At 41.7% G+C, this 18,923-nt stretch overlaps 1 protein-coding gene across 3 annotated transcripts in view; it reads left to right on the forward strand.

Moving 5' to 3' along the window:
- Positions 1 to 18,923, forward strand: part of SMARCC1 (SWI/SNF related BAF chromatin remodeling complex subunit C1) — a gene marked incomplete at its 5' end in the record, with an annotated part of 178,823 nt that overhangs the window by 142,707 nt on the left and 17,193 nt on the right. For all 3 annotated transcript variants that reach the window (XM_082847256.1, XM_082847255.1, XM_082847257.1), the window contains 2 exons: positions 5,706 to 5,840; positions 16,263 to 16,524. In XM_082847256.1, coding sequence (XP_082703382.1) covers positions 5,706 to 5,840; positions 16,263 to 16,524 — 397 coding nt within the window. The remainder of the gene's footprint in view (positions 1 to 5,705; positions 5,841 to 16,262; positions 16,525 to 18,923) is intronic.

Here is an 18,923-nt window from a genome sequence, read left to right on the forward strand (position 1 = left end):
AACCCAGATCTCCAGACTTAGAGTCTTGTGATCCCAACCAACCCAGAAACGTAATCTGATAAAAATTCTTCATTCCAAGGAAAATGTTTTCAAACATTTTACAATTAAAAACCCAACAGCTAGCTTAAAAAAGTGTCCATCTTTTTTTTGTTTAGCACCTCTGCTATACTAATTATGATTTGAGTTCTAATTTTTAGGGACTCCACCCCAAAAAAAACAGGGAAAGATGGAAACATTTATACAGTACTGTTAGTTCCTCCCTGTCTCTCTGTGTCACCTTTCTTACTGCCCCGCTTTGCTTCTAGGCTCTCATCAGAACTGAATTCAATTCCCAGTGGATTTAACTGCAACCTTTGGCAAGATATTTAACTTCTCTAAGCTTCAGTTTCATTCTATATAAAATGGAGATAACATGTTTCTTGGTAGGTTATTATTAGAAGTAGTGTGAAAATACCTACCAGGGTGTGTAGTATGACATATTTCACCCTATTCCCATAATGCATTCCAACAGTTAACTCTCACTTTTACCATCTTTTTTTCTTCTTAAAGCAGACAGACGTGGTATTTGGATCCGATCCGTTAGCAGCTTTGGTCCAGTGCTTAGTAACATTTGTCTAATCACTTCAGGCCCCTGTGAAGTCTTTTTAATTCCCTTCAGAATCTACTTCTTAAGCCTTTCTGACTTCCGCTGACTTCTTGGATGGTACATATATATCACCAAATCCATAAATTAGCAGAATTTCTTAGAATCTTTAATAGCAGGAAGCATGCTGTTTCATGAAGGAAATTTCTTGTCTTCTTCCAGATCAGAATCTCTTACCAGTAAAAATATGAATAGTCATGGAGGTTAAATCAACAAAAAGAATCTAGTAATGTAGGCGATCTAGAAATGTAGGAGATAGAGAAATGGCACGTTAGTAAGTTCATTAGGGTTCAGTCAGTAAAATTCAGATAGTGAGATTACATAGGAACAGGCCAGTTCTTTCAGAGAAATCTGTTGTATCTCTCCTCTTATAAATAGGGGTTGCAAGATGGAAGAAGTTGAGAAGATGCAGTGATTTGTTTTAAATAATTCTATACAGAAAATCAGGGTTTATATTAATTTTTATTTTTTGGCTGCGTTGGGTCTTTGTTGCTGCACACGGGCTTTCTCTAGTTGCGGCCAGTGAGCTCATTGCAGTGGCTTCACTTGTTGTGGAGCATGGGCTCTAGGCGTGTGGACTTAAGTAGTTGTGGCTTACGGGCTCTAGAGCACAGGCTCAAGTAGTTGTGGCACGTGGGCTTAGTTGCTCTGTGGCATGTGGGATCTTCCCAGACCAGGGATCGAACCCATGTCCTCTGCATTGGCAGGCAGATTCTTATCCACTGTGCCATCAGGGAAGCCCTATATTAATATTTAAATAAATGTTATTAAGGCTTGAAATATGAAAACGCCAAATTTAGTGTGCAACATTAGTTCTTCTGTTTTCACTCAAAACCCAGATGTGATTAACCACACCGATGAATAGTTCTTAAATTTGAGGTGGGTTAATTTTGATACATATTAAAAATTTTTATTTATTTATTTATTTTTTGCGGTACGCGGGCCTCTCACTGTTGTGGCCTCTCCCGTTGCGGAGCACAGGCTCTGGACGCGCAGGCTCCGCGGCCATGGCTCACGGGCCCAGCCACTCCACGGCATGTGGGATCTTCCCGGACCGGGGCACAAACCCGTGTCCCCTGCATCGGCAGGCGGACTCCCAACCACCACGCCACCAGGGAAGCCCTAAAAAATTTTTTTAAACTAGAAATCAGACTGAATAATCCTATAAGTCTTTAGTAATGCAACTGCCATAGAGTTTACAGGTTCAAGTTTTGATTTGTTTTTTCTTTTCTTGAGTTTTTTACTCAAATTTGTTTCTTTAGATTGAAGGCCATGCTTTGCTGGTTATATTCTCATCCTGCATTCAAAGTGCCCAGGTTTACTTCTAGAGATTTCTAGTGGTTTTTTAACCTTAGTCACAGGTGAATTCTAGGCTTTGGATAAAGGCTGCCTCTTCTCCGTGTCCTCTCTACTCCCCACCTCATCTCCTTATTTCTTGCATCTTTAAAATTGCGAAGCAGTCATAAATATGGGGCTTCCTCGGGCCTTGACCCTGGGGAGTAAAAGTCAAGTGAATAGATAAAATACAGTGCAGTAAGAATCGTCATGGAGGCTGTGGGAGCCGTGATGTAAGGGAGCTACCCAGAGGAAGTGATGCCTAAGGCCAAGTCTTAAAAGACATGTTAGAAGCAGTCCACTGCAGGCAGAGGAGGGTCTTCCAACAAAATGGGCTTTTAGGGTACAGCTCGCAGGTATCAGGCGCCTACCATGTTCCAGGCACTGTTCTAAGTACATCCATCCATGAATTAAATGTATTATAATTCATGGACCAGAATGGCAAGAAACTCTTAGCATAAAAGGAGACAAGGTGAGTACATATAAAGCAAAGAACATTTAAAAACATCTGGGGACTTCCCTGGCAGTACAGTGGTTGGCACTTCACGCTTCCAATGCATGGGGCCCAGGTTTGATCCCTGGTCAGGGAACTAGATCCCACATGCCGCAACTAAAGATCTCACACGCGGCGACAACAAAGCCCCACACAGCCAAATGAAGGGAGGGAGGGAGGGAGGAAGGCAGGCAGGCTAAAGCTGGTCCAGTTTAAATTCTCAGCATAATCAAACCACCCTTAATGCATGAGGCAGTAAAATTATCATTTGCCTAGATAGCTACTTATTCAATATCTCTTCTACATCACACCTTATATATCATGTTTTATAGTCTTCAAACCAGGATTTTAACCCCTTTCCCCCCACATGATAGTTATGTAGCCTTAGACAGGCCTTTTTTTTTTTTTTCCTTTTCACTTTTTAGATTCATAGAAGTTGCAAAAATATTTTAGAGCAATTTTGTGTGCTGTTCATCAGTTTCCTCTGATTGTAACATCTTATTTTTAATTCAATAATTTTTATTCTAGTATTTTTTTTCCAGTGACCTTGTTCATTACATACACTTTTGTTCTTTTAGTGTTTTTTCTAATGATTACACAATTCATTCTTGAGTTATTGCAATTTAATCCAAATTATTTTTATAACTTCTTCAGTAATGCTAGAACCTAAGTTCAGTTTTCCCTGTCCGGTGCTTCTCAGTTCCTATCTCCATTTCAATTTTTTCTTTTAATGGAAGAGGTTTTTTCCTTCTGTTCAAAGAACTCTCTAGAATTTCTTTTTTTTTTAATATAAATTTATTTATTTATTTGTTTTTGGCTGCGTTGGGTCTTTGTTGCTGCGCGCGGGCTTTCTCTAGTTGTGGCGAGCAGGGGCTACTCGTCATTGTGGTGTGCAGGCTTCTCACTGTGGTGGCTTCTCTTTTAGTGGAGCGCGGGCTCTAGAGCGCAGGCTCAGTAGCTGTGGCACACTGGCTTAGTTGCTCCATGGCATGTGGGATCTTCCTGGACCAGAGCTCAAACCCATGTCCCCTGCATTGGCAGCTGGATTCTTAACCACTGCACCACCTCTTCTAAGAATGTTTTAGTGTTAGCTCTTACATATAGATCTATGATCTACTGAGTTAATTTTTGTGTATTATGTGAGGTAGGGATCCAAATTTATCATTTTGTTTCTGGATATCCAGTTGTCCCAGCACCGTCTGTTGACCCACCTTCTGCCCTTTTTAAAAATTTATTATGCAACTATTGGAATATATACAGAAGTAGACAAAATAGTGTAATGACTCTGTACCCCTCACCCAGCTTTGGTTATCATTATATTGCCAGTCTTCTTTCATTTGTCCCTATTTGCTTTTGGCCTGTTTGTGCCACCCTGTTAACTTAGGACTTCTTTCTTAGGTTGAGTCTGTGATGTCCGGATCTCATGTCTTTTATCTTTTTCTCAGTTTACACGAAGTTAACTGGAGCACGTCCTTCAAAAGCATGTGTAGGATTTTGAGTCCTTGATTTTGGAAATTTGTCTTTATTCTGCACCTAATTGGTTTAAGTTGTTGTACTTGAAGTTCTAGACTGAAATTTATTAGCCCTCACAATTTGGAAGGCATTTTTACCTTTGTTTTCAAAAACCTAGTTTTTGCTTTTGAGAAGTCTGTGACAGTCTGAATTTTTTTTTGTAACCTGTTTTTTTATATCTCATTAGAAATATAAAATTGCATAACACGATCAGTGATAACAGGCTTAGAATCATGTAATCTTTATTTAAACTTTTGGTGTTATTGATGCAGCTTAATGTAGTTGGGGAGGCAAACATGACCATTAATAGCTGTAGATTCTTTCATAAAATCTTTTGCTTACACTTCTGAATCTTCCTGCAGATGGGTCTCTATAGGTATAAAACTATATTTTTCTTTATCAACTGTAAAAGAGTGAAAAATAAAGCTCTTATTTAAGTGTTCTCTACCAGTTTAGTTCCCAAAAGCCTATATTAAACTCCTTCTGTATGTTCACTCCTTCTAGATTCTATAAGAAACACAGATCAATAAGTCAGCCACTCCGTGTTACTTCTCAAAACCTTGTGTAGAAGCAAGATAAGCACATAAATTCAGTAGATGTAATAGTGCAAAATAGTGTTGGGAGTTTGTTGGTATAAGCTCTTGGATGGTGTCTGGAGAAGGTGGTATTCATCCTTTGCACGTAGTCAGGACGTTGGCCAAATGTGGGATCCTCATCCTCTCTGAGTAATGTGGCATCTTCCTCTGTGTGCTGCTGATTTGACAGGAAGCATGAGTGGGACTCATCAGTCCTGTACAGGGGAGTGAGTGGTACATTCTTCCAGAATAACCTCCTGTCTTATACCCTATCCCCAAACTAGGGGTGGAATATTGTTCACCCCCTTCTCTCTATTCATAGTAGACACTCAGTAGGGGCTTTGCATCTGAGGGTTGATTGCTGAGGGAGAGCACTGCTTGCCTGCTCCTGGACAGTTCATAAGGAGGGAAAAACAGAGTTACAGAGTGAGGGTGGGAGGTAAGTGGGTGGTAGATGGGGAAGTGCCTTCCAGGCCATGGTGTCCTCCTTTGCCTTTCAAGGCCCTGATTCAACCTTTTCTCCTTAGTGGGCTCTTTGAAGAGAGTAGATTAGCATGGAAGAAGTTTCCTTTTAATCCTTAATTTCTGGTATTTATAGATTCATATCTATATATAGATTTATATTTGTAAGTACCAGAAATTCAGGCATGGATAGTTGTTTTATTTTTTTTTAATTAATTAATTTATTTGTTTATTTTTGGCTGCGTCGGGTCTTTGTTGCTGTGCATGGGCTTTCTCTAGTTGCGGTGAGCGGGGGCTACTCTTTGTTGCGGTATGCGGGCTTCTCATTGCGGGGCTCGTCTTTGTTGCAGAGCACGGGCTCTGGGTGCAAGGGCTTCTGTAGTTGTGGCATGCGGGCTCAGTAGTTATGGCACATGGGCTTAGTTGCTCCATAGCACGTGGGATCTTCCCGGACTAGGGATCGAACCCTTGTCCCTGCATTGGCAGGTGGATTCTTAAACGCTGTGCCACCAGGGAAGTCCCTGTTATTTTAAGTTGAAATAAATAGTAGAAACATGCAAAGGGGGCATCCAGGGCGCCATTCTTAATTCCATAATTCCCACTTATAATAGTAATTTCAGCATTTTCTTACTGTTTATTAAGCAAACATTTACCTAAATACTTTGAATGATTTTTTTGCCCTTAGCACTTGGCTGCCGTGGAAGAGAGAAAGATCAAGTCTCTGGTAGCTCTCCTGGTTGAGACACAAATGAAGAAACTGGAGATCAAACTTAGACATTTTGAGGAACTGGAAACCATCATGGACAGAGAGAAAGAAGCTGTAAGTAAGGGGAATTTTATAGTGGCTTTTTCACAATTAAACTCTGACCACCTTTCATGAAATACGAGAAATAGAAGTAGAGAAAATACAGTAACGTAATTTGTTGGTCTCCGTGGCTATCGTCTAACCTTTTTTCTAACCTTTTGCACTTTCAAAAGGATTATCAGCCAGTGATGATAAATAAAAGGAACTCTGAAAATAATTATCTAAACCTCAGCTTCTTATACCTCTTGGCTTCCAGATACATGATGGTATCAAATTCTCCCTTCTATAATAGTCGGATCTTAGACTTACTTTATTACCTATTTGTTACCTTCCCTCTCCTGTATAGGGAAGGGCAGGTGGAACCAGGCCTAGCAGAGTACTGGTAAGCAGCATTTTCTCTGGCATACACTTGATATAAGGACGTGGCCCAAACAGGACAAAAAGAATTATGAAAAAGGCCAAGAATGAGGAAGGAAGCCACAAAAAGTAAGAAATATACAATCAGGGGAACATTTGGTTATTTCAGGGGATTTTTTGGAGAGACAGAGATGAAGTTCTCTGGAGAAATTTTTTGGTTTTGTTTGTTTGTTTTGAGAAGTTTGTTTTTTAATGAGTTGACCAGGAAAGGAATTAATGCCTTTCTAAACAGTGGGCTAAATTTGAGGATTTAGTTAGGACTTTTTCTGATTTTCTGATTGTTTTGACTTTTTTATCAGCATACCAGATACTGGTATCTCTAAATGGGAGAACCTTAAGTTTAACCATTCCAGAAGAGTTTTAATTTTAAGGATCCATTTGCATTTGTTAAACTCTTTCTTAGTGGTTAATCCAAGCAAGTCCTCTGGCAGATTCTTCATGATGAGTAGCTTAGTAACTATCACAATAGCCCGTTTTCATTTTGTCCTAAGACCTGTTCTTCCACTTACATTCTGGCCCCATGAGGAAGAGGCTGCTTCAGTAACTATCCTACCCACACCCTATGCTACCTCATCCCCACTTCCCTAATCCTGTAAGTATCTCTCACGTCACCAGCCCTCTCCTGTCCCAGGAGCAACAGGCCACCCCAGTCTCATCTCCATTGCTCTCTGTGCACCAGTCATGTCATAGCACGCCACATGCAGGCTTCCCTCATGGCCGTGTGTGTTCTCTGCCACCTGAGTGCATCCTGCTCTTCCACCAGCAAGGCCTTTTTTCCTGCTCTTTGCCAACCTCCTGCATCCCTCAGCCCTGAACCTGTGAGTGACATGCCCTCCCCATTTGCTTTTGTAGCAGCCTAACAGAGCACTTACTATATTGTAAATGCTAGTTCATGCGTCCACCTCCCATACCAGAGTGTATTCTCTTTGAGGGCAAAGTTTGTTAAGTGTCTTTGTTCACACACAGCTGGCACATCATAGGCCCTTGTTTACGTGTCTGTTGAATGGATGTATGCCAGCATCAGTGTCAGAAGCTGGGAAAGTGGAAAGGAAAGTTTACGCTAGGGGACCTTACTTTAGTTTAACAGGGAAGACAGTCAAGAAGACAAATGACAGTATCGTGTGTTCAGTTCTTAAGGGAACATACATGGAAGATGCGGAGAAGGAGAGGGTATTAGAGAAAACTTCCTAGAGGTGAGCTGGAGCTTTGAAGAGTGAGTGTTTGTGTTTATCTTACCCTAATAAGCTGCCCTTTTGTCATTTGATAGCATTTTTTGGGGTACTTGGGATAACAGGGGGCTACATAATGGATTATTGGCACATGCAGAATTCAAGTGATCATTGCGTAGTTCCCACTGGCAACCAGACGCCTTGCTGTGTCATTCATGAAGCAGAACTGATGTTGTTAGCCTGGAAGATTGGGCACTTAATGCAACTATGTCTAGATTGTCAAGGGGCTCTTTTCTCAGCTCTAAATTGCTTTATCTTTGGAGGGTGAACTTGTGGATTCCTCACTCTTTTAAACCCCCCTAGTGGAACTGTCCCCTGGAATAGCAGAGTACTCAGGCCCTTCCCAGTTCTCTCCACTGATTCTCAGACATCCTTGTGCTCTGGATTTCTCATAGTTATTTATCTCAAATTAATCTGAGTCCACTGGGTTTTTCTTACTTGAATCTATTTTTTTTATCTTAAATTCTAATTGAGCACATAAAACATTTTACAGAATGGTCTCTGAATAAAACAGCACAACCAAAAATGTGGGAAAACACTCTACTGAATCTTTTTCACCACACAAGGTTGATATTCTCAAGTCCTTTGGTGGTCGGCCTGTTTTTTCTTAATCAGCATTTGGGGCAGTAAAATTCATTACATAAGACAGTCCCTAGACCTAGCCACTGAATGTCAGTACCATACCTGTATTAGTTATTGCTATGTAAAAAATTAACCCAAAGTAGTGACTGAAAACAGTATCTCACACATTTCCTGAGGATTAGGAATCTGAGAGCAGCTTTCCTGAGTAGATCAGGCTCAGGGTCTCTGGTTAGGATGCAGTCTTCATAAGGTTCAGCTGGGGCTGGAGGATACCCCTCGAAGCTTATTCATGTGGCTGTTGGCAGGAGTCTTCAGTTCCTTGCCACGTGGGCCTTTCCATAGTACTCCTCATGAAGTGGCTTCCCCCAGAGCAAGTGACTGAAGAGAGCAAGAACGTGAAAGAGCACCCAAAGTGGAAGCCACAGTATCTTTTATAACCTAAACTTGGCAGGCACATTCCTGCACTCCTGCTATATTCTCTCAGTCCCACAGCCCAACCTTGATTCTGGGTTTGGGTGGGGCTGTGGGCTGGCAGGGCTCAGTGGAGAAGGCCTAAATGTTAGGAAGCGGGATCACTGGGGGCAACCTTGGAGGCTCACTATCACAAGAACCAAAAAATCTTACAAACTTTAAAATGGCTTCCATTCATTTCATGCACAGTAAGACATAATCTATTTTTCTCCTTCCCAGCACTAGTTATCCTGTCCTTCCCTGTGAGCGAGCAAAGCCGTGGCTATTTTCCTACTGATGATTTCCTCTCCTCACAGGACTGTTGTGGGGATTAAATGAGAGAACTATGGCATGTGCCTGGCACACTGCCTAGAACACAGCGTAAGTGTTCAGTAAATATTTCTATGCCTCCCTTTATGCGAACCAATAATCAACAATTATATATTAAATTCTTAATATTTATAAGTCTTTGTTGGCTTTATGAACATTTAGAATCCAGCAGTGATGCTGGGTGGGAACATGAGGCCATTTCTTTGTTAACCATTCTCGTAGATGAAGAGTCTAGAGCTTAACCAAGGTACACTTCATGTATCTCAGATCACACAGTTCATAAATAACAGAGCTGGGTCTCAAACCTGTGTTTGTTCACCTCTGCGTTTTTATCTAGTACTTCAAAATTTATAAAGAAATGAGCCATTCTTACCGCATTTTAACCTAGAGACTCTGAGATATGCAGGGTTTTGATACCCTTTGTTATATGACTCATGAAAGTTGAAATTGTGGAAAGGGGTCAGGTCAGCCAGGAGCGGCGTGTTCTAACCCACTGCCTAGTGCTCTGCCTACCACACTCCTCAGTTCACTGTAGGTGAGGTCCTGCTCATCTTCACCTAGGAACCAGTAGCTTCAGGACATGCTTTTTGAATTAAACATTTGGTTTTGTTTATATAGCAACAGATTTCAAGAATCTTTTCATACACTTTCAGAATCAGATATGAAGTTTCTTTCTCTCTCTAATGACGTAAAATCAGATGTTCTCTTGAGTCTTATTATTTAGAAATTAAGAATAAGGATATAACAATTTAATATCTTTTATAGATATTATGTATACAGCTATAATTAGAGCTCAGTAGCTTTTGTTACAGTCCTCTCATAAAGTACTAATATTGGAGGAAGTCAGTTATGGAGTATACAGAGTCTGTCCAGGAATTGACATGATAAAGACTTTTTTTTTTAATTTATTTATTTTTATTTATTTATTTTTGGCTGCCTTGGGTCTTTGTTGCTGCGCTCAGGCTTTCTCTAGTTGCGGTGAGCGGGGGCTGCTCTTTGTTGTGGTGCACGGGCTTCTCTTGTTGTGGAGCACGGGCTCTAGGCGTGTGGGCTTCAGTAGTTGTAGCACGTGGGTTCAGTAGTTGTGGCTTGCAGGCTCTAGAGTGCAGGCTCAGTAATTGTGGCACACAGACTTAGTTGCTCCGCGGCATGTGGGATCTTCCCGGACCAGGGCTCAAACCCATGTTCCCTGCGTTGGCAGGCAGATTCTTAAGCACTGTGCCACCAGGGAAGCCCGATGAAGACTACTGACCCCAGTTGAGGTGAGGATGCTGAGGTGGCCCTGGGTTCGAAACTGAGAGGGTCTGCCCAAGTGTGCAGCCTTCCGTGCCAAGCAGATAGCAGACATCACTCAAGAGAACAGGTGTCAGACATGGGCTGTGTTGGGGACTGAAGAGAACTGGAGGGCCTGGGTCCTACCTAAAGCATTCTTATTTGGATTAAAGGGGGAAAAAAAATACTTTGAGACCAGTGAGAATCTCTGTGTTGATCTCATTTATAGCTTCTGTACTTAATGCTCTCGTTTGACTAGGTATAGAAATTGTACACCTTTGAAGAGAGAGACATTGTAGGAAACTCAAAGCTGTGAGAAACCTGGACCCTGTCCTTAAGGAGGTGAGAGGGTAGATGAGAAACTGACACAAAGATACCATGAGGTAGTGAGGCTATGGAAAGTCAGAGGAGAGGAGGCCGTGATTGGCTCAGATTATCAAGGAAAGCTTCCTGGTAGAGGAAGGACTGATGTGAGTTGTAGAAAAGGTCCAAATCCAAAACTGTGAAGAGAAGGGTATGATTGCTGAGGAGACTGAAGAGTCAGCTTGCCCAGAGCTGATGGCTTTCACATCATAGATGATGGATTAAGTTCATTTTTTCATTTGGCAAATGTTTACTGAGCACCTACTTTGTTCTAGGTGTATTAAGTACTGGAGATAACACTGGTGAATAAAACCCAACAAAACTCTTTGCCTTGGTAGAACTTAAATAATTAATGAAGGATGTTAGATGTTATGTGCTTTGTATGTATATGCATGCATATATACTGTGTATGTATACATACCTGTATGTTTCAGGCTGTGTAAGTGAGATTGGGCAGGGCAAGGGAAAGATTTCAGTTCTAAGTGGTGTCATCGGTGTAAGCCCTGTTGAGAAACTGACAGTTGGGCGAATGTCTCTGAGCCCTAGAAACAGCCAGCATTAGAGAGAGACTCTGAGGCAAGAGCGTGACTGACATGTTTGGGAACTAAGGAGTAGGTGGGGTGGGCTGGGACATGAGTGAGTAGGGAGAGGTAAGATGGTGAAGGCAGAGATGATGGTGCCCTAATCACAGAAGTCCCTGTAAACCATCCAGAGGCCTTTCATTTTACTGTGATTAAAATGTGGAATAATTGCAGGGCCTATTTTATTTATTCCATAAAAATGTGGAATACATGCAGAAAACTGGCATCATCTTCCTTACAGTTAAGTGGCGATCAGTCTCTCCACTGTCTAGAGAATATAAAGTGACAAGTTTAGAAAAGGGGAGACTGGTGAGGAGGCTGTTGGGAAGTCCACGTGAGGTGGTGATGGGCCGTGGAAGTGAGGAGAAACGGTCAAGTTCTGGATGGATTTAAAGTTATTACTAATGGGACGTCCTCACACACAGGGTGTAGGGTTAGAAAAGTTTGTGGTACTCTGTGATAAATTAAGGAAAAAAGAACAAAAAGTTAATTTTATACTGCCCCAGGAGAATTGTATTTAACTTTGTTTTCTGCATATTTGTAGTAATTCATCTCTGTACTGCCTGTCATATAATTGAAACTGTTATTAGACATGCACCGTGACACTATGGATAGTTTTATTTGAGATTAAGAAAGCTGTACTTAGGACTGAGCAGGTTTACTTCTGATTCAAAAAAAGACGTAGGGCCTCAGGCAGCAAGCACTTTACAAGGACAGAATGACAGTCACAACAGTGGTGCTGTGTCCCCCTTTGGATTTCTGCCTCCAGTGGAGCAGAAAGATGCAGTTGTGTTGTTTTGTTTTGCCAGAGGTGTAAGAAGGAATGAGTATGTCTTGTTTTTCTCTTAAGTGGATGTCCGGTTACTGATACCAAACCTTTCAAAGGAAGGTGTGTTTACTTCAGTTCTGAGGCCGAGTAGTCAGAGGCTTCAAGTCTTGGCTGGTATTTCGACCCTTAGCAGTGTAGATGGATTTTTGAGGCCCCCACCTTCTTTTACGCTTTCCCACCCCGCCTCCCTGTTCTATGCAAATGAAGTTGGGAGAAGAGCTCTGTGTGAACTTCAGCTGCACTTGCAGCTGTGTGTGTGTTTGGGGTCTTGGTGTAGAAAAGTGCTCTGTTATGTTCCGGTTCCACTTGGATTCGGCTGCTTTATACATACACAGTGTAGGAATGAAGGGGGAGAGGAAGGCAGGGTTTGAATGCAGTGGGGGTGGGGATGTCTTCAGATCAGGGCCACAGGCATCTTTGTATGAAACTGGGTTCCCTAGAGCCAGATCAGAGTCTTGAAAGAAAGTGGACAGATTCATTAGCGCCCTATTTACGTGAGTAATTTACACTATCTGGTTTAGCTCTTGGGGCTTTATCTATAGTCCTTGGAAATAGAAAAGGGAGAGAAGAAAATCGAGTTATCTGAAGCATATAACTTGGGTAATTTTAGTATTTTGTTTTGTAATTACAAAAATAGGTGTGATGAAAATTTTTCAAATAATAAAGAAATGGATAAATTAAAAAGTGTCTTCTACCCTCAGTTTCATTCCTAGGAATAATCACTGTTAATAGTTTAGTGTCTTCAGAACATTTTCAGTGTATATGTAATGTTTATACATGGGCACAAAGGTTTTTTTTTTTTTTTAATATAATAGACATAAATTTTGTTGCAACTTGCTTTTTTTTTACTCAGTGCATCTCAGACATAAATGTACATCAAAAATAGTACTTTAATGACTAGCCTTATATAAATATACATACAGTTTTCTAGGACAGATTTCCAGATGTGGAATCACTGGGTCATTGGTTATGTGAATTTAAAATTTGCTCAGTACTGTCAAACTCTCCTCAAAGATTCCCACATTTCATTGCCACATTCATTGCCACATCCCACATTCATTGCCAGAAGTGAATGCAGTCTTCAGTTGGATTCAGTAACAGTAAGATATCTATAACAAGAGAGGTATTTCTTCTGGATGGTGGGGCCAGTATGTGTCCATAAGCTCTGTTGCATGTGCCCTAGAACAGAGGTGGCCCTCTGGAGCCAACTGGTAGCCTGCTGTCTGGACGTTGCTCTCACTTCAGAGGGCCTATTCATTCCACATTGGATCTAAAGCTTAAACTGGGTTCTTTTCAGGGATGTGTGTGTTTAATCACGTCCTTTTTAATTCTTCTAATTACCTTCTATGTTTTGAAATGACAGATGAAGCTCAGGAAAAAATAGTATAATTGACGTTAATTCATTTGTAAACTAGGAAGATTGGGCAAATTTTTCTTTCCAAGATTAATACTTCGATACTAAGGTCAGTTCCCAAAGAAAGGCTGGTTCAGTTAAAAAAAAAAAAACCACTGAGATAGGTAAGGCAGAGACTAAAATTTCCCTTCAGAGACACAAAGTCTTCCTCCAGTAACAGTTCAGGTTTTTATAAAGCAGATCTTGACCTATATTCTGGAGTTCTTATGTAACTGCTGAACTTAAGCTGACCTGTCCAGACCAATAGTGGCTGAACAAAAACATAGGTTGAGGTCCTTTTCTGACAACCTCTTAAGTCTAACCTCAGCAAAGTGCTAAATTTCCTGGAAAGAATGGTTAGAAGAAAGCAAAACCTTTCTGACCATAGCACTTACGGTCAGAATCTTTAAATTCTGTTTTTTCAGAATCTTTAAATGCTGTTTTTTCAGTCTGCCTTTTACTTACATTATCTCACTGATTAGTCATCTTGCAGAGCTGGACTTCCAGAGGATTCTCTTGCTGTTTACACCTTGCAACTCCCTTCTGATTACGAAAAGAAGGATATGTTAAACTGAGCCAGGGTTTAGCCTCTTCGGGTCACCCTTAGAAAATGAAGAGCCCGCACCAGCCTGTTAGACCATGGTAACACCATGTTTCCTCCCTCCTGTGATAACCCTCAACCACTCACAAAATCGTTCGTTTCAGATCTTCTCCCAAGGGAGACTCTGCAAGCCAGCGAACCAACACCGGGGATATAAGCGTTACCATCTGTTCTTTCCTTTTCTTCTCCTCATCTGGCCATGCCGCTTGTCTTCATGCTGTGTCCACGGCCTCTCTTCCAGCACCCCATCTGTCTATGGACATTCCCTGCTTGCTACTCCTGATAGCCAGTGAGGCTTCTCACTAGGTTCCACGGGGACTTCTCCCCAAGCTGCTCTCTGCTAAGAGCCCAGATTCATAAGCTAATTCTCATGGGTATTCCACTTAGATTTTGCTAATGATAGTATGTAGTATTTATCTATAAAACTGACTATTCCTGAAAGCTAAAATGTTACATTTCCTTAACTTATCAAATGCCTTGGAGTAGTGCTCTCCAACAGAAATACATGAGCCATATATGTAATTAAAAATTTTCTAGTAGCCACGTTAAAAAAAATTATAATTTTTGTTTTGTTTTGTTTTGTTTTTGGCTGCGTTGGGTCTTCGTTACTGTGCGCGGGCTTTCTCTAGTTGTGTCGAGCGGGGGCTACTCTTCGCTGCGCTGCACAGGCTTCTCATTGAAGTGGCTTTTCTTGTTGCAGAGCACGGGCTCTAGGCATGGGGGCTTCAGTAGTTGTGTCACTCGGGCTCAGTAGCGGTGGTTCGTGAGCTCCAGAGCGCAGGCTCAGTAGTTGTGGTGCACGGGCCTAGTTGCTCTGCGGCATATGGGATCTTCCCAGACCAGGGCTCGAACCTGTAACTCCTGCATTGGCAGGTGGTTTCTCAACCACTGCACCACCAAGGAAGTCCCTATAATGATGTTTTATTTAATCCAGTATATGTACATAATGGTATTTTAACATGTAATCAATACGAAAATTTTATTTTTTTCATTCTGAGTCTTCAAAATTCAGTGACTATTTTACATTTATAGTACATCTCATTTCAGATTAGCCACATCTCAAGTGCCCAAGAGCTGTTGTGGCTGCTGTAGAAATGCCTCCCAGTGAATAAAATCTTGCTGTCAAAAATGGTGAGATAGAACATTATAGAAAAGCAGTAGTGCTATTAACCCTCCGTATGATCTTTATACTACTAGAAATCTGGATTTTTATTTCCATTCCTGTTAAAGGTGATTTTCTCTGTCAACCCTGGGTTAAGTTAGTTTTCATAGCTTTTAAGGTGGGCTCCGTTTTCTGCACTAGTGTCAGGCATATGGCTTCTGAATTTCCTAACTTCTCTGTATTTTAATTTGGGTCCCAGAAAGATTATCTTTTTTTTAAAATAAATTTATTTGTTTTTATTTATTTATTTTTTGGCTCTGTTGGGTCTTCGTTGCTGCACACAGGCTTTCTCTAGTTGCAGCGCACGGGCTTCTCATTGCAGTGGCTTCTCTTGTTGTGGAGCACGGGCTCTAGGCACGCGGACTTCAGTAGTTGTGGCACTTGGGCTCAGTAGTTGTGGCTCGCGGGCTCTAGAGTGCAGGCTCAGTAGTTGTGGCACACAGGCTTAGCTGCTCCGTGGCATGTGGGATCTTCCCAGGCCAGGGATAGAACCCGTGTCTCCTTCATCGGCAGGCGTTTTCTTAACCACCGCGCCACCAGGGAAGCCCCCAGAAAGATTATCTTGAGTATTGAAATGCTTATATTCTTCAAACCACGATTCATGTAAATTTTTATTTAAGCTTCTAAAATATGCTGTGAAAGTGTCACCCAGTATAATTTTGGGTACTTGGAAGCTAAGATTTACAATGGTACTGCCAAAGTTCCATATAGAAAATGTGTATCTTTGCAGCTAAGGCCACGTCCACTCATCCAGAGGATTTAACTCTGGTGTCACATTCTAAAATAGTGACCAAAAGGATCACATGCAGAAGAGAGCACCTGGAAATGTTGGTTTGACTTGAAATACTAGTATCTAAGGAACTATTAAGAGGACAGGAGAGGCTTGTTTCACCTGGGGAAGAGTAAGGCAGTCATGGAAACAGTTTTTTAAATATCTGAAGGCCCGCCAAACAGAGGGAATTACAAGTGTCCTGAGTATAATAGCCCCCCACTGGGTGAAGGTTCCAAGGAAAGGCAGCCCTTATACTTAACATAGAGAAGAACTTGACTTCATTCTACTCAGGAAATAATGCCTTTTCTCTCACTGTGGTTGTTTCAGGAGAGGAGGTGACTATGTAACTGTGATGAGCTATGTGGAACTTAGGCATCATGTAGATATCCTGTGTTGGCATCCAGTCGTGAAAGACTCTCCGGATTTCATTTCTCTTCCCCTTCCTTTTCTTAATAGTTAGAACAACAGAGGCAGCAGTTGCTTACTGAACGCCAGAACTTCCACATGGAACAGCTGAAATACGCTGAGTTGCGAGCCCGACAGCAAATGGAACAGCAGCAGCATGGGCAGAACCCTCAACAGGCACACCAGCACTCAGGGGGACCTGGCCTGGCACCACTGGGAGCAGCAGGGCACCCTGGCATGATGCCTCATCAGCAGCCCCCTCCCTACCCTCTGATGCACCACCAGATGCCGCCGCCTCATCCACCTCAGCCAGGTGAGAGGAATGCTCTGCTCACCACTCAGTCTGGGGTCATCCCTGTGGCACAGAGCATCAGAGGGGGCAAACCACACTGTTGGTGATTTCTGACTAAAACTGTTCAGAATGTCCATTGTCATCTAGGATATTACACACAAGTGAATCTGCTTTTATAGCCATCACCACATAATGCCTGCCATGTTCTCTTTCCAGGGTCCTCTTGGCATTATGCCTTTTTCTTGGGTGGGTCGACAATATATCCCAGAGATCCTTAAAAATTCATCCTTGGATTGTCTACATTTTTTTTTTTAATTTATAGACATTCTCGAAGATAGACACACACAAAAAGGATAGCATAATGAACTCTTATGATAACGATCATCACCTTTCTGGCATTCTTAACTTTTTGTTATAGAAATCTTCTACTATAGACAGTAGTAGAGAGAATAGCATAATAATCCCCCAAATACCTATTGCACAGCTTCAGAATTATCAACATTTTATCTTTTCCTCCTCGCTTTGGTGTGGGAGACTTCAAAACGTATCTCTAACCAATGGAAATCTTACTCTTTAACATAACCTACTATATTACACCCAACAAAAGTAACCATAATTCCTAATAACATTAATTAAATGTCTTTGAATGCTTCATTTGTTTGAATTCGCTAATAGTTCTCTTAAATCTATTTTAACGTTTTAACAATTCACCCTCCCTTTTTTTCTTCTTTTTTAAAATGCCATTCATGTGTTTGGCTGTACCCGATCATGCACTCAAAGTGCATGGTGTCATTTCACATATCCTTCCCCCTCCTTTCCTCCCTCCCACACGTCTCCCATAAATAAACCACAGGATGGTGCTGGATATTTTAGTAGGTTCAAGTTCACTTTGGCGGTGCAGGCATTTTTCCTGTAATGTTGGTTCTTTCTTGGTGGCGTTCAGATTGGTCAGTGGTTCTGGTGTTCCAGAGTTCCCCATTAGACTCACTTAAGATTTTACCTGCCATTGAGAGTTGCTTCCTAGATCATTTATTTTACCAAGTGTTACAAAATGGTAAGATTTCTAAATTTATTATTCTGTCTGCATTTATTTATTTATGCATTTATTTATGTAAATGTGCATTTATTATTTATTTATGTAAATAAATGTATGTTTATTATATATTTATAAATATATTTACATTTATTAGCAGTGATTCTTTTATTTAAAAAGCTTTTCTTCACCAATCATTTAGTTACCCTGAAAATCAATCCTTACAGGAAAGGCTGGATAAATGCTTCATCCTTTCCCTTTATGTATCAGGGATAAATAAATTCCCTTTATTTATTTCCCTTTATTTATTTATTATTTAATAATGAGTTCAACCCCTCTGCCAAGTCACCCACACACACACACAGTCTCCAAAGGTTACCAATAAGGGTTTTTTTTCTGTTGTGTGTGTATGTGTTTAGTATTGTGAATTTATTTATTTATTTATTTTTTTGCGGTACGCGGGCCTCTCACTGTTGTGGCCTCTCCCGTTGCGGAGCACAGGCTCCGGACGCGCAGGCTCAGCGGCCAAGGCTCACGGGCCCAGCCGCTCCGCGGCATGTGGGATCTTCCCAGACCGGGGCACAAACCCGTGTCCCCTGCATCAGCAGGCGGACTCTCAACCACTGCGCCACCAGGGAAGCCCTGAATTTATATTTTTATGTGTTTCAATCTATTATGGATCTTACTCATTTTCATGCTCAAATTGTCCCATCTTTTAGCTCACGGGTTCCCCTTCAGGTTGGCAACTATTCACCACATTTCAACAACCTTGAAAGTCAAGCTCACGATTCTTTCAAACTTAACTACTGACATCATTAAACCTAAAATATACCTTTAATTTCAGCATTCCCCCCACCCCCCGCAATATTCCTTCCCTTCCTAGAGGGTAATATGTATGGCTGTGTGCTGTGTATTGTATTGCTTTAGTAACAGTCTTCGTGTAAGATTTTTTTTTTTTTTTTTTTTTTCCCCCCGGTACGCGGGCCTCTCACTGTTGTGGCCTCTCCCGTTGCGGAGCACAGGCTCCAGACGCACAGGCTCAGCGGCCATGGCTCACTGGCCCAGCTGCTCCGCGGTGTGTGGGATCTTCCCGGACCGAGGCATGAACGTGTGTCCCCCTGCATCGGCAGGCGGACTCTCAACCACTGCGCCACCAGGGAAGCCCCCTGTAAGATTTTTATAGGTACTTTATAACCATGTGTCAAGTGCTTGCCAGAGCCAAAATTTGTGCTTTCTGGGGAGGTATGCATGTTCTCTGGCCAGGCGTGTAGAGGTGAGCTGAAATAAAAATAGAAAGACCCGGGCTTCCCTGGTGGTGCAGTGGTTGAGAGTCCGCCTGCCGATGCAGGGGACGTGGGTTCGTGCCCCGGTCCGGGAGGATCCCACA

This window comes from Leucopleurus acutus (assembly GCF_964270905.1).
Source record: "Leucopleurus acutus genome assembly, chromosome: 10".
Taxonomy (NCBI): Eukaryota; Metazoa; Chordata; class Mammalia; order Artiodactyla; family Delphinidae; genus Leucopleurus; species Leucopleurus acutus.